We start from the raw sequence: 15,979 nt of genomic DNA on the forward strand, positions 1-15,979 counted from the left end.
TTAATGGGTTTCTGTCTCCTCTGAGTCTGAGCTGGCCTCGGGAGGGCATCTCTCCCTCCCGCAGTCTTCACTGCTCTCTTTGCTTACAGCAAATAGATTCTCTAATAAGAAACCCATGTAAAACAGAGGGCTAAAGTGCCTTGATAGGATGACATGGGGATTAGTGAAGGACTGAGGTGGTTTTCTAGGAAGCTTTGAAGGTGGGAAGGGATGAAATTGGACAGGTGTGGGACGAGTGAGTTCCAGGCACTGCAATGGCCATGGGGAAGTTCATGTTTTAAGACCTGTAGCTTACTAATCAAATCATTTAGGAGGCCGACCAAGTTTATAGAGGGAGGAGATAGGGCTGTGGAACGCCAGGAGAGAGTCCAAGGTCTGGAACTATGGCTGGGGAACCTGCGAGGGAGGAACAATAGGAAAGGCAGGGTAGTAGGATAAAAGGGCCCTTCCCACCTCCAATCACATACAATGGAGATAGATGCCGGTTTGGTTTCTCACACCCACAGCATTGCCAAATCCCCGGTCTTGGAAGCATGTTAACAGCAGAGGCAGGTCCCCAGGCTGCCTGCTGACTGGCCAAATAACCCAGCTGAAAGGGGTCATTCATCTTCCCTTAGTCTGAGCAGCTGCTTCAGCTCAAATTGGGCTTGGAAGTCTTTATAGCAGGCTGGGCAAACTCTTCTGAGTGTTCCTTGCACAGCCAGCCAGCCTCAGCTCGAGGGGACATGGGTTTTCTCCAGCCCTCTCTGAGGACCTAGGGAATGGACTGTGTGTTGTCACTGGAAGCCAAGATTCTGAAACCTAGCGGGTGGGCAATGGGTGTCCAGCATCGGGCTATGCATAAAAGTGGAAGAATGCCGGTGCCCTGGTGGAACAAGCTTCTAGGAACTTCACCGTGACCGTCGGGGTTGATTTCTCAGCTTCACTGCAGTGCCACGAGCTGCCGAGCATCTGGCTGCCATAGCTCGGGCCTGGCAGCCACTTGTCCGAAAAATTCGTTCCCAGGTCCCAAGTGGCCTCCTCGCTGCCCAGTTACAATGTGCCAGGCAGCAATATTAGGCCAGGGAGTCCTTCATCCCCAGGCAAGTTAGCTGGGGTCATTTGTGAGAGCAAAATAGGGAGGGGCTAGGCAGCTGCCGCAAATGGCAGGGATACTGGCCCGGCCATCTGTGCCGTCTCCCTCTGGTCATCCCTCTCCCTCCCACACCCCCCACCGGAGCAGGGATGAACTCCCAGGCTGGTGGGAGCGGTCCCAGGGGTGAAGCATAGTGCCCGCTCCTTGGAGCAGCTCTGGAAGAGGACTTGGAACCATTTACATGCCTGGGAGACTCTTGGGGCTGGCGGGGGACCTAGGTACTAGGCCCTCTTGGCTCCCCAAAACCCATTCCCTAATCCCAGAGTACAGGTTTAGCTGGATTATTCCCCTTGACAAACCCAGAAGCAGCTTGTTTTGACCCTGCTGTAGGGCTAATTCCCAACTCTGCTTCTCTCCCCAGAACCCAAAAGAGTGGACCAAGAAAGTCATCAAGAACATTGCTTGCTCCGGCAAGTTTTCCAGCGATCGGACAATAACTGAGTATGCCAGAGAGATCTGGGGAGTGGAACCCTCAGCTGACAAAATGCCTCCTCCCAACATCCCCAGGGAATAAGCTTCTCCATCCTACCCAAGGGCTCGTGGTGACTGCCCACCGTCCACATGGGTTCTGGGTTCAAGTGCTCTCTCGTTTCTAGTTGGCTTTGCACACCTGCAGTTTGCATGCATTTTCCTGCCAGTGGATGGTCTTGTTCTTTCTAACCGCCAGGGCCCCGTGGAGGGAAGGGCCGGGGGGGGGGGGGGTGAGGCAGGGGGAGAGGAGGAAAGGCAGGAAGTTGTGGGGAGAGGCTTCCAAACCAGAAGATTCAAGCTTGGACGTTGCTGACAGAAGCAGTCCGAGCCTATGGGCCACAGACAGTTCTCAGGATGTCCAAGCAAGCACCCCGACCCAGCGGAAACAAGCCCCACAGAAATGTACATTAACGAGCAGAGGCAGCGAAGACTATTCTGCCTATTGAGGTCACTCAAGTAGCCCAAGCCGTGGCTGACCTTCAGGGCACTTGCAGATTTGATGTGCAGTGGAAGAGCGGCCCTAAGCTGCCTCTGGGGATGTGAGAAAGGCCCAGCTCCAGCCCCTCCTTGAAGGGTGCGGGGGGACCTCTCCAAAGGCCGGGTCCTCTATGCTACTGTCTGCTTGGCTTTCCCACCCAGACTTTGTGGGTTGGACGCAGGCGGCCTCGTGAGCCTAGAGTTTTTTCTCCTCTCAGAGTCAACGTCCCTTCAAACGCTTGCTGTCAGGAAGAAACGAAACCAGCACCACAAAGCCCCCCTTTAGCCTAGCACCACTGACTGCCGAAACCCAGCTCTAAGGCTTGGCAACTGTAGGATGTGGGACCCGAGATGATAGAACTGGCAAAATGGTGAGGGCCAAGGCAGCTTGATCGGTTCTGCTTTTCTGCCCCAGAAGCACAGCGTATCCCAGGGGCCAGGTACTATTTGGGGTGGGATTCCAAAGGCCAGTTGGAAGAGAAGGAAATGAAAGTCAATTTCTGCCTCTGTAGCCCATTGGGAGGGTAGGGACGAAGACACTTAAGGCACTTAGGCTCCTTCCCCAAGGTCCTTAGTGCTGCCAGGTTCCCCATCCCATGGTCTCTGACACCTCTGCATCCGGCGGGGTCTTGTAGACCGGCAGCTAAGTTAGATGAGCCAGCCAGCCCCTTTGAACAGAGAGGCTGTTTGGGGGCCTGAAGCCTGCCTCTTCACAAGACCCAAAGGGAAGCGGAGGCAGCTGCAGTCCATTCCCATCTTGGCAGGAGCCAGGGAGGCTGAAAAGGCCCAAGATCCCACGGTCAGATTACACCACCATGCCCATCAGTCTGTCTCCGTGCACTAGACGTTTGCGAGGACAAGGCCATCTACTGGGAAGGGGTAGTTTTGTCTCCTTTAATCAAGAGCTTAAACTAGACGAAGCTGTTTCCTGCTCTGCCAGCCTAGGATGGTGTTCACTTAGAAAAGAGCAGTTGCTCGCCCTGACCCTTTTCTGGCCTGCCCAAATCCTATTCGACTCCAAGACCCCAGCAGGGCTGCTGCCTTCCCCACCTCAGGCTGTTGGGGAGTCCAGTGTGCTGCTGCCCCGAAGGAATAGCTAGAAAGCGACTGGGGTCCCAGCAGCTGTCAGCGTTCAGTGCCCTAGGTGTCCACTTCAGCACCCTGCCACGGTCGTCTTCGCGGGGGGGGGGGGGGGGGTGGTCGCTGAGAAAAGAACTGCCTCTGCTGGAAAATGAATTGCAGACAGTCCAGCGCCAGTCCGACCTGGCTCAGCACTCCAAGGCGGTTGTGAATAACTCGGCAGAGCCCTGGTGAGGCCGTCAGACCTCCCGCACTGTTCTTCGAGTCATCTTGCCTGGGGACATGCTTGTCTTTGCCATAGCCATACCAGAGGGGTGTCCCCCAGTCCCGCTGGGTGCTAACCTTCTCTCCCCCTCGTTGTTTGTCCGGGACTAGTTGTCTAGCCGCATCCCCCATCCGCCCGTCATAGGACCTCCCCCCCGCAGGAGTTTCTGAGGGGTGACCGCTAGGGGGCCGAGTGCCCGGGACTCCCGCCCACCGCCTTGCTTGGTTCAAAGATGCAGCAGCACCGACTCTATGCCTTGTGAGGCAGGGAGGGCTTTGTAAAGCAGCCCCTCCTGGATGTGTCCAACCTGTGTCCACCAACATGTATGCCCATTATCTCAGTCCAGCAGAATGTGTGTATATGTGTGTGTGTGTGTAACAATTTACCCTGTTGTGGATCACTGTTACAGCCCTGGGTGGGCAATACTTATTAAACAATCCAACCACTAGTGGGGTGAATGAGGACTCCTGGTTCATGTTCCGGACACTGCCTTCGCTGTCGGCGTAAAGTAGGACCGGTTTGCTGGGCTACCTCACGAGCAGGGCAGGAGGCCCGGGAAACATTAATGGTTCTGCTATTATCCAGCTTAAGGGTAGGGAGAGTGCAGCTAGAGATCAGGACCCACAAACCTTTGGCTCTTCTGATGGTGCCCCAACCCCAAAGAATTACCGAGGGCCTGGAAATGCCCACCTTACCCTGGTTAGATATGAGGAACTCGGCCTCTGCCTCAGGACCCCCAAGGGGCCTCCCCGTAAATGTGACATCTGCCTTTTCCAAACTCCAGGATTCTTGTTGTCCTCTTGACTTTAAGCCTAGGCCAAACATCCGGAAAAGTTGGCGAGTGACTCGTACCAAGAATTCCATCATTTCCTTCTTGAAGGTCCAGCTGGAAGGGGTGACTTGCAGCCCCTCCTCTGGGGGAGCAGAGTACAGGCCATCACCCCACCCAAATCTGACCGGCTATGATCCCTTCGGAGACTCCTGCCCCTTCTCCCTAAGGGCAGAGGTGGAAGTCCCTGGGAGATGGGGTAAGGACCTTTCCCAGTAGCTCCAAACTCAATGCGTCTCAGCAGCCTTGGCATACAATAGGAGTAGCCAGTACTGCTGGGGGACGGGTCACATGAAAAGGGTTAGGGGACGCGGGAGTAGGAGAAAGTCTGATAGGGCTCACTTAGGGTACAAACATCAACAGACTCGGTGTTCCCATCGTAAGAACAGAAACTGCCCCTGTCCCTTGGGCTTGTCCAGAAGCAGCCAATCCAGGATTCCACTCCCAGCTTTACTGGGAGCTGGGAAAAGGAGAGGAGCAAGGAATGGGAGAACACCAACAGACACTTTAAACCAGATGAGAAGTGGCTAAAGAGTGAGAGCACTCTGGGTTGGGAGGCAAAAACTGCCTGAGGCCCAGACAAGCAGGGACTTTGGGGACCTGGCTGGGTAGGTTCCAATCCTCTGCCCCCATCACAAGGCTCTGCTCTCCCCTTAGCTCAAACTGGCTGATTCTGCTTTGGGTAGGAATTATGGAACCGGTTTGCCTTTTTCACAGGAGTCAGTTGCAACACTAAGTAATGGCTTTTGCACCCCAATGGAGCAGAGCAACATTATACACTTTTCTGGGTAACAACTGCCCACCAAACAACCCCACTCCAGTGCAGCCATCTGAGATGGTGAAAACCAGTGTGCACCGTGTTCCTGGAGTCCAATGCTTTTAGCCTGGCAAACCCAGAAGCAACCTTCCAGTGCGCTTTGCCAGCTCCCCACCACAGACTGCCTGGAACCCAGTGAAATTAGCCCCTGTACCCCTATTCTTTGTGCCTCGTCAGGCATGGAAAACCGCCGGGGCACGACTCTCGAGAAACTCCTTTCCATGCTCATCCCGGCTAAGTCCCCGCCCCTTTGTAGGCAGCAATAGACAATGACACTGCAGGCAAGGCTCTCGGCAGGAAATCGAAAAAGTGAGAGAGGAGGTCTTGATCATAGTTCGGTGGAGCCTTTCCAAAGAACCCTGGGCAATCACGGAAGGGGTTCACTATTTCGTGCTCTCAAAAGGGCCTGGATTCTTGCCTTGTACTTTCCCGAAACAGACAAGGTGGGGGTGTTGGGGCGCCTTCGCACCAATGGAACAGCGGCCGACGGCGAAGCAACCCACATCAAATTGTTTTATTCAAATTACACACTTGATTTTTTGGGAACATAGCATTTTTAGTTCAAAGCACGTTACGGGCTTGGTGTCTGGAATGTGGGTGGCGAACAACGGTCTCCATTTCATGCTTTCTGAGGTTTAATTTTCAATCATCTGTGGAAGTTTTGGACAGAGTTTGTATTTCAAAATGCATTTCTGCAGGGGTCGGATGAGAGCGGCAGCGGTAGGTGGAACACTGACCTGTTTTTACAGAGAGCCGAATTGAGTTCCATCCGTTGTCAGTATGTGAAAAGGCATTGTGGTGGCCCAGTGAGCTCCTAAGAACAGGTTCCGAACCTGATCCCACCACACTTCTACGGCAGAAGCTTATTCTCGTATATTATGAGTCTGCAGTTAGAACTCGGGTGCATGCTGATATATCAGGCTTCTCGATCAACGCAGAAGTACGGAATTGAACCTCCGAGGCTAAGGCTGCCAGGGCCCTTTGTGAACACTGGTACCTATCACAATCAGGTCTTGAATGCGAGGTGAGGGCATCCCACTACCCTGCCAGGAGTGACCAGCCCAACTGTACAGAATAGCCTTCCCCAAGATGGACAGAAAGCACCTGCTGTCCAAGGGCGGGAGGGATGAGTTTTAGCTCAGGACAATGGAAGCCATAAAATATGGTGGGAGGGGTGGAGGAAATCCAGTTCATTACCACTTGGAAGATCCCAGCCTTGAACTAGAAGGGATTCTTCTCTTGAAGAGCCATCAAACTTACGTGTCGAGGGAGGACTAATGGTTTGATGAGAAAATGACATATCAACCCCTCAATTTTCCCCTTAAATGTCTGGTCTGGGCCCAGTTTAGTCTTTCCTTTAAAAAAAGTTTCATGAATTAGTAGAGGAGGCTAGGCAAGTACTTAGGGGATTGGAAGGAGAAGGATGGGGGGAGGACAGAAAGTAAATCTCGAATAAATCCTTCATTATTATTTCAAATCCTGATTTTTTTTTCTCCCCTCCCATGTAGGCTGTTCGAGACCTCAGTCTCGGCTACCCTGGTCTCCTTGACACAGCCTAGGTTGGAGAAGAATTGATTTTAAAAAAAAGCCCTTCCTGTAGAAGCCACAGCAAGATGAGGAGGGGGAAGGGGCCACATACTCAGTAATTGGGGTGGTTCTAAACTGCCAACATTCACTAAAGGAAGCACTCGTGTGAGGAGGAAGCAAATAAGTCTGCCTTGGTTTTCTAGGCAAGTGCATGTGTTAGCTGAGGTCTACTCTGTTCACCTGCAGCTGTTCTGAAACTGGCTTCTCCCCACCCTCACTTCTGGACTAAGTTACAGAGAAGTCAACTAGTTGGGATCCACCCTCTCCAAGGGAAACCTGTGGGCAGAGACCGGGAATCCTGTGTGATGCAGATGCTGGAGCTGAGGGTTCAAGGATGGCAGATTGACGACCCAAAGGAAAAGAAAGGGAGGGGGGAAAACCAGTCTCCATGCTACCATGCAGATGGTCCTCAATGACGACGGTCTACATGATGCTCGTGCTCAGATTTTCCTAGAAATTCCCTAGGCAGGAAAAAGATACTTTTTTTAATCCGACAGGTTCAAACAGCAGTGGGAACAAAGCAGTAGTGAAACACTAGTTGCTCTCTGGCTCCTGACATCCAGCAAGCATGCAGGAGGCAAGTAATGCTTGTAGCTCTGATTTTGGGGATCTTCATTTCTGTTCAAAATGTTATCAATTCAGGATTTTCCTTTAGGTGAACTTCAAAATCACCAGGCTAGCAAACTGCTTCTGCTGTTCCTTGAAAGACTGCTCCTTTCCTGGTTACACTTCAGCTAAGGCTTTCTGTGCTATAATGACTTGCTTTCCCTATTCCTGTGGGACGCAGTAGAAGCAGAAGAAACTGAGAAGGGGTTAGTTTCCCCCAGTGACCTGGCTTTTACAGTTAAGGGGGTTGGGATGTGAAAGGATTCGGGTGTCACCGATTAGCCACAGCTCCTCTAAAAGGTGCAGACCATCGCGGGCCCTGTCGCCGGCAGAGAGAGCATCCTGGTCAGATAATAGGATCGGGAAAACAACTAGCCCATGGAGTTGGAGTCTGCAGAACTGACTCAGCTCATCAGTCTGTCCCACCCAGGTCTTTAAAATGGTTCAGCAGAGCAGGAGGAATGGTTGACATCTTCTGTCTTCCTCACACTGCCCTGTGGACCCACTGGTTCAGGCCTGGTTGGTCCAAGACTTTCTAACAGACTGCCTACCCTTTAGAGAGTTCCTACCCCGGTGGCTTTCTTGCCTGGCTGCAGCTCCCAGAGAAGGGGGACTTTATTTTTCTTATGGTAATTGTTAAGCGCTTACTCTGTGCCAGGCACTGTACTAATCACTGGGGGAGGTACAAGCTAACCAGGTTGGACACAGTCCTTGTCCTGTGTAGAGCTCGCAGTCTCAATCCCCATTTTACAGATGAGGTAACTGAGGCACGGAGAAGTGAAGTGACTGCCCAGGTTCTCACAGCGGACAAGTGGCAGAGCCGGGATGAGAACAGAGGTCCTTCTGACTCCCAGGCCCAAGCTCTAACCACTGAGCCATGCTGCTTCTCAAGGGCACCAGGATTACAGGGAGGGACTTGCAAGGAGACAAGCCTGGGGCTACCAGTAACTCAAAACAGAGCCATACAGGAAGCAGCATAACAAGAGTGGGAAAGAGGCTTTGTCTACTGAGAGTTTCCACATATATTTATAGAGTACGCATATAATGGGGTGAACCACTGCTCCTCTCTGCCTGTTTTCCACACACATCTGTCAGCCCCACCCGCAGGCCTGCACAAACTCCTGCAGATACGATGTCCTTCCCTTCCTGCTTCCCTCTCCCCGCAGAGAGTAGAGAACAGTGCACCCTCCCTTCTCACCCAGACCTCAGCAGAGTTAAAGGTCAGTTTGGTCAGTTAGTGTCAGGATGCAGATTTGGTGCAGGTTGGCTGGGGCTGGGTGCAATAAGCGAGCAGCGGCCACCGTATTCAGGATATCCAGGCTAACTACTAGCCTCACAGATTGGGAGCCCTTCCAGGGGCAGGGTCTGTGTCCATTTTCCACTTATAAATCTTTCCCAATGCTTAGTACTGTGCTCTGCGCACAGTAAGGACTTAATAAATATCATTACTACTCCCAATCACTTCCTTGCTTTCCCCCACCTTCTCCCTTCTTCCAGTTTTTGCCTGGCCAATGCCAATTTGGCCCAAGGGGAGGATGGCAGGGCAACTCCTCACCACTGGCTTTAAAGCACTCAAATAGCTCGCCTCCTCCCGCCTCACCTTGCTAATCTCCTACTACAACCCAGCCCACACATTTGGCTCCTCTAGTGCTAATCTTCTCATTGTACCTCAATCTCATCTCTCTCGCCACTGACCTCTTGCCCACATCCTACCTCTGGCCTGGAAAGCCTTTGCTCCTCAAATCCCACAATTACTCTCTCCCGCTTCAAAGCCTCACTGAAGGCACGTCTCCTCCAAGAGGCCTTCCCTGACTAAGCCCTCCTGTCTTCTTCTCCCTCTCCCTTCTGCACTGCCCTCACTTGCTCCCTTCATTCATCCCCCCCTTCCACAACCCCACAGCACAGAAGCAGTGTGGCTTAGTGGAAAGAGCCCGGGCTTGGGAGTCAGAGGTTGTGGGTTCTAATCCCGGCTCTGCCGCTTGTCTGCTGTGTGACCGTGGGCAAACCACTTAACTTCTCCTGGCCTCAGTTACCTCTTCTGTAAAATGGTGATTGTGAGCCCCAAGTGGGACAACCTACTTACCTTGTATCTACCGTGGTACTTGGCACATAGTAAGTGCTTAAAAAATACCACAGTTATTATTATTATTATTATATCTGCAATTTATGTATTTATATTTAACATCTGTTTCCCACCCAGACTGTAAGCTCGTTGCGGGCAGGGAAAGTGTCTGTTATGTTATTATAGAGTACTCTCCCAAGTGCTGAGCACAATGCTCTGCACACAGTCAGCGCTCAAGAAATACGACTGAATGAGTGAACGAATGAAAAGGGTCTTGCAGTTGATCTAGCCTGTCCAGTGGCATCTGGGGCGTTGGAGAGAGGTTTTATGGGGAGTTTGAGGCTGGTGCATTTAGTAAACATAGTGTTCCTGAGGTCTCCACTGCGGAGCTTGACGCTGACGTGACGAAGCCTACCAGGGTGTTCCCGCTGCAACCTTCACAGCCCTGCACCCCCCGTGCTGCCCTAACATAGCCTCACCTCAATATCCGTGGGAGCTCAGGACTCTTGTAGATGAATTTGTGTCTGTAGCCCAGGTCCACATGAAACGGAACAAACTGGACTTTGAAGTCACGGAAACTCCGAGATGGGGCGGCAATGTTGTAAAGCTGGGGGCAAGGGGAGAGAAGGAGATGGAGGAGAGCAAAAAAGGAATGAGGAGTCCGGCTTCACCACACTTCACCGGAGCCCGCTGAGGTGCCTTTAGTGATCTCTCATATGAGCCCCCCTCCCCAGTGAGCCATCTTGTAGTTTATCAGCCCTGTCTTGAAGGAGCTAAAAGCACACCCCAGAAATTTCTAAGGAACCTCCTCTTCCTCTCCCTCCCACACTGGGGCAGGGCAGATGGCAAAGCTTGGAGGGATCTTGTCTGGACAGTGCTGCTGCCAGATCTCTGGAATGCCACAGCAAAGCAGCCCCAAATAAGGGATGGCTAGGACGGGGGCTGGAGGACTCAGGGTGGTCTAGAGTCACCTACTTTAATCACTTGCCCAGGAAACTCCCTTACCCACCCAGCTTCGGTAGCTATCCGCCGGCCACCTCAAGGCCGATGACCTTACCTCCACCCCTTGCCCTCCCTGACCTCTCCTACCCACCAATCACGGCAGGACCTAACCTCCAGAATCTCCCACTTGAAGTTCAGCCACAACTTTAAACACTTCATGTTTAAACATTCACATCGCTCCACCTAACTTTCCCATCTCAGTTGACACCACCACCTTCCTCTCTGTCCCAGAAACCCCAACTTTGGTGTCATCTCTGACTCCATTCTTTCAGTCCTCACATTCGAACACTTGCCGAATACCACAATATTCTCTCTCCACCTAAATAACAATGATCGTGGTTTACGTTCTCATTTCTGGATTTAAGATTACTGTTCTGGCAACCTCACTCGTCTCCCAGCTCCACTCCTCATTTCCACTATAGCCTGTTCATTTTCCTAAATACATGTTTACCACACACATCTTCTCCCCGGCCAAAATCTTCAATGGCTCCCTTCTCCCTCAACTCAAGCAAAGATACCCAATCTCTTCAAGGCTCTCTTTGAACTCTCCCCATTTTACAGAGCAGCTTTCTTCTGCTACTCCCCAGCCCACACTTTGAGCTCCTCCTAAACTAACCTTCCCACCATCCCTTGATCTCATTTCTCCCACTTCTCAGCCAATGTTCATGCCCTCCCTCTACCTGGAACTCCTTCTCTTTCAAGTCAGGCAGACCACAGTCCTCTCCAGTTTCAAAGCCCTCCAGAAATCCCACCTCCTCTGGGGCACATTACCCAATTCAATTCCAGCATCACAGGTCACCTCATCCCAACTGTCATCTCGACTCTTTCTAAATTCATCCAGTCGCAGTATTCATGTACATATCAAGTCAGGTACATGACTACTGAAGTGCTTAAGTCATTAATTTCCCTGTCAATAAATGCAATTTATTGAGCATGCACCAGTGCCGAGCACTGCCCTAAGCACTCCCCTTACCCTCAACCTCTCAATGGGGATGCTGTGAGGGGCGAGATACAAAAAGCTGAGTCTCAGTGCTTGTCTGACAGTCAAAGAACTGTCCAAGGGTCTAATGCATGATTGTTACCATCTGTCTGATCCACAGGCAGATGGAAAAGCAAGGATCTTGCCCATTTCGTTCACTCATCCTGACAGCACTCTGTGCAACACCTCACCCATGAGGAAACTGAAGCATCTTGGTTACCATGAAGTGTGGAGGGGCAGAGCTCTTGGAAAAAATGTGCCTTAGAAAACCGCACAATCCTCATCCCTAGAGCCAACGTTATTACTTGCCACCAACTGAATGCCCTGAGCATGAGGCAGAGCCCTGCATGCTGCCCTCGACCCCTGCTTGGCCTCTCTCCTGCCCGGAAAAGGCCAAAGAACTGCTCCAACAGTTGTCCGAAGCCAGACAAATGCTTTGAAGCCCCCTGGGGCACAGCCCCTCCTCTGGACTCAACCCCAATAAAGACCGTGGGTCCAGGTCATCTTCCAGCTCCACCCATCAATCCCCCTGGTCTTTGTTTCCCTGTAGGGGACTCGATCAGAGAAGTCCCCGGGGATAGCTTCCTAGTCAGTCCCTAAGGTCGTAGATGAGGAGAGACAAGCCTAGTATACATTCTTTCTGCCCTCTCGGCCCATCAGCCCATTTGTTAACTAAATGTCTAACTGAAAACGTAACCTCATGCAGCTCTGGTGAGCAGCGCCCAGTGCCAGGGTATACACATTCAGCTGGGGTTTTTCACTCCCATCTTTCCCCCTCTGCTCCCCAGTGGTACTTCTCAAGCCCACTGTGCCAGGCACTGTACTATGTGCTAGGGTAGATACAAGATAATGAGGTTGGTCAGGGTCCCTGTCCCTCATGGAGCTCACAGTAAGCCGGAGGGAGGACGATTTCATTTCTATTTTACAGAGGTGACTGAGGGGCAGAGAAGTTAAGTGACTTGCCCCAAGGTCACATGGCAGACAAGTGGCAGAGCCAAGATGAAAACCCAGGTCCTCTGACCCCCAGGCCTGGACTCTTACCACCAGGCCAAGCAGCTTCTCAAACCTGCCCGTGGGAGCAAATGAGTGCCCCCATCCCAGCCAAGGTCACTCACTGGCAAATAGGAACTCCTTCAGAATGACTCCCTCATCTACAAACTAGCCAAGCTTTTTGTATTGGGTTAGGCTTGCTGATGCATTACTTGCAAGCTCAGAGAGTTGGTCACTGCAGCTTGGAATGTGCCTGAGAAGAGGCAGGTTCCAACAATAATTCCCTTAATAAAGCAGCCAGAGTCAGTATCCACTAATTCAATACTTGTCACTCTGAACTTGTGATGAATGGTCATTTCCCTCCAGGTAGAACAGAGCACCTTTGGTTCCGGAAGGTCACCGAGATTTTTTTTTCTTATGGTATTGGTTTAGTACCTACTATGTGCCAGGTACTGTACCGATTGAAACCGTCTGGTACGATCGCTCTGAAATCTCCCCTCATCCTCTCCAATCTCTCCTTCCTTCAGTCCCTTTCCCAGCAGTACCTCAAAAGGAGATCTCCGCCATTCTTTCAAAATCTACCCCTTCCACCTGCGCTGTCAACCCCATCCCTTCACACCTTATCGAACCACTTGCCTCCTCCCTTCTTTCCTCTAATCAAGATCTTCTACTGCTCGCTCTCCAACGGCTTTTCCCCTCCCAGTTTTCAAACACGCTCAATGTCTCCCTTATCCTAAAAAACGCTCTCCCTTTACCCCACAGCTCTCTCCAGTTATAGCGCCATCTCCTTTCTACCATTCCTCTTCAAAGTCCTTGAGCGAGTTGTCTACACCCACTGTCTCAAGTTCCTCTCTTTCAGATTCTCTCCTTGACCCCCCTCCAACCTTGCTTCTGTCTCTCTTCACTCCATAAAACTGCCTTCTCAAATGGCACAAATGATCTCTTTCTTGCCAAATCCAACAGCCTCTTTTGTCTAATCCTTCTCAACCTCTCAGCTACCTTCAACATTGTCGACCACCCACTTTCCCTGGAAAATTACCCAACCTTGGCTTGGAGGACACTGTCCTTGCCTGGTCTCCAACCTATCTCTCTCGCCTCTCATTCTCAGGCTCTTCCCCTGCCTCCAAGCCCCTTACTGTGGGAGTCCCTCCAGGCTCATTTCTGGATCTCCTTCTATTCTTCATCTACACCCAACTCCCCTGGAGAAGTCATTCCCTACCACGGCTTCAACTCTCATCGCTTAGCAGTTCTGCACAGGGGATGCAGCATGGGCCAGGGAGTCAGAAGGATCTGGGTTCTAATCCCGGCTCTATCACTTGTCTCTTGTGTGACCTTGGGAAAGTCAGTTGACTTCTCTGTGCTTCAGTCATCTCATCTGTAAAATAGGGATTGAGACTGTGTGCCTCACACAGACCATGGACTGTGTCCAGCCCAATTTGCTTATATCCACCCCAGCACTTAGTACAGTTCCTGGCAAACAGTAAGCACTTAAACACCATTATTATTCTCAAATCTACATCTCCAGCCCTGATTTCTCTCCTATGCAGTATCACATTTCCTCCTGCCTTTCGGGCACCTCCACTTGGATGTCCTGCCGACACCTCAAACTTAACATGACCAAAACAGAACCCATCTTCCCACCCAAACCCCATCTTGCACATGACTTTCCTGTCACTGTAGACAGCACCACCTCCCTCCATTTCTCACCAGAACGAAACGCTGGCGTTTTCCTCGACTTATCTCTCTCATTCACCCCAAAATAAATCCTGTCACCTTCACAACATCATTAAAATCCAGCCTTTCCTCTCCATCCAATCTGGCTATCATGTTAATCCAAGCACTTATCCCATCTCGCCTTGGTTAACGCATCAGCCTCCTGTCTCTCCCCCTCCAGTCCATACTTCCCTCTTCATATGCGACAGACGATCACTATTCCCATCTTCGAGGCCTTACTGAAGGCACAGCTCCTTCAAGTGGCCTTCCCTGACTTCGTCTTCATTTCCGCTTCACTCCCTTCTTCATCGCTCTTGCACTGGGATTTGTACCCTTTATTCACCTCTCCCTTAGTCCCACAGCACTTGCGTACATATCTATAATTTAAATCAAACTCTGTCTCCCCCCCAGACAGTAAGCTCGCTGTGGGAAGCGAACTTGTCTACCGACTGTCTGTGCTATAGTACTCTCCCAAGCGCTTAGTACAGTGTTCTGCACACAGTAAGCACTCAAATATGACTGACTGATTCTAAGTGCTGGGGTAGATACAAGTGTAACAGATTGGACACAATCCATGTTCCACAGGGGCTCAGAGTCTTAATCCTCAATTTACAGATAAAGTAACTGAGGCACAGAGAAGTTAAGTGACTTGCCCAAGGTCACACAGCAGACAAATGGCAGAACTGGCATTAGAACCCAAGTCTGTGCTCAATCCACTAGGCTTCTCAAGTTCCTACTTTTGGACCACCACCTAGCCTAGGCTTTATCAAGAAAGATATTCCTCTTTCACAGAGCAGTGACAATTTCCTACCCGAGGGATGGCTCCTGTAAACGAAACTGATCCCAGGGTTCGAATAGCCCTGAGAGTTTCCAGCGCACACACCTTTCTCCCAAGATGAAATGGAACAACAGGATCATCTTCAGCGTGAAGAATAAGCAACGAGCACGAAATGTATTTCACACTGGGGAGAGAACAAAATCCACATTAACAGATCAAAAAAAAAGATCAAATCAGAGGGGCTAATTCTACACAATGACTACAAGGGCCATGGGGGACAGGGCTTTAAACACCCCTCCATCAATTCCATGGGGGTTTTTTCATAGCCTCAAAACTTCATAAATCATCTTGCCCGCAGATGGCAACACTAATTGTTCTCAGGAATTTTTCTGGAAATGTCCAAACAGTAACACCAGTTCTATCCCAGCCAGCTGGAGAATAACACATTTCATCTCTGGCCTGGGGGGGGGGAAGCCCCCAAAATAAAACTGTGTATTCAGAGTAACAATGTTGTAATGGAATGTTGTTATGTCCCCACATAAGCTTAATGTGGGCAGGGAACGTGTCTATCAACTCTGTTCTGTCGTACTCTCCCAAGTGCTTCGTGCAGTGCTCTGCACACAGTGAGCATTCAATCAATACCACTGATTGGCTGTAGCATTAGATTTCTCTTTGTTTCTTCAGATTTGATGACAAAACATCAAACTGTGAACACAGATTAATTGGCAAGTTGACACCTGTTAGCTCTTGTGAAGTACCTGTTTCCCTTTGTTACCATTTCACTATTTTGATTGTTGCTATTCATGGAATACTTGGACTCACTTGTGCAATTCGAAGGTGGATCTGAATATATGACAGGTTTGATTTGGAAAACGATGTAATACTGATGGCACATGCCCCCAAAGAAAAGGGGTTCTACTCTGTACACTCAAAAATGGACCAGCATCAGGTGATATAAGGACGCCAAACAAGGCTAAAATTAGAAACATTTAGTCTTCAAAGATATATGCTGAAGGTTGTGGGCAGGGAGAGTGCATCTTTCCCCCAAAAGTATTAATTGAGCACTTACTATGTGCAGAGCACTGTACTAAGCGATTGGGAGAGTTCAGTATAACAGAGTTGGTACACACGTTCCCTGCCCAAAACAGGTTTACAGGCTAGAGGGGGAGAGAGACATTAACACTCATA

General features: G+C 50.7%; 2 protein-coding genes across 2 annotated transcripts in view; one reads left to right on the plus strand and one right to left on the minus strand.

Annotated features, from left to right (window-relative positions):
• Window positions 1-3,886, plus strand: part of PYGB (glycogen phosphorylase B) — an 83,203-nt gene extending 79,317 nt beyond the window's left edge. The window contains exon 20 of the mRNA XM_029071759.2: window positions 1,497-3,886. Within this exon, the coding sequence (XP_028927592.1) occupies window positions 1,497-1,649 (153 nt within the window). The 3' untranslated portion in view covers window positions 1,650-3,886. The remainder of the gene's footprint in view (window positions 1-1,496) is intronic.
• A 1,678-nt stretch (window positions 3,887-5,564) lies between these two features.
• Window positions 5,565-15,979, minus strand: part of ABHD12 (abhydrolase domain containing 12, lysophospholipase) — a 117,015-nt gene continuing 106,600 nt past the window's right edge. The window contains exons 11-13 of the mRNA XM_029072139.2: window positions 14,897-14,975; window positions 9,809-9,936; window positions 5,565-7,122 (exon numbers count right to left, since the gene is read on the minus strand). Coding sequence (XP_028927972.1) covers window positions 7,071-7,122; window positions 9,809-9,936; window positions 14,897-14,975 — 259 coding nt within the window. The 3' untranslated portion in view covers window positions 5,565-7,070. The remainder of the gene's footprint in view (window positions 7,123-9,808; window positions 9,937-14,896; window positions 14,976-15,979) is intronic.

Source organism: Ornithorhynchus anatinus, chromosome 9 (genome assembly GCF_004115215.2).
Source record: "Ornithorhynchus anatinus isolate Pmale09 chromosome 9, mOrnAna1.pri.v4, whole genome shotgun sequence".
Taxonomy (NCBI): Eukaryota; Metazoa; Chordata; class Mammalia; order Monotremata; family Ornithorhynchidae; genus Ornithorhynchus; species Ornithorhynchus anatinus.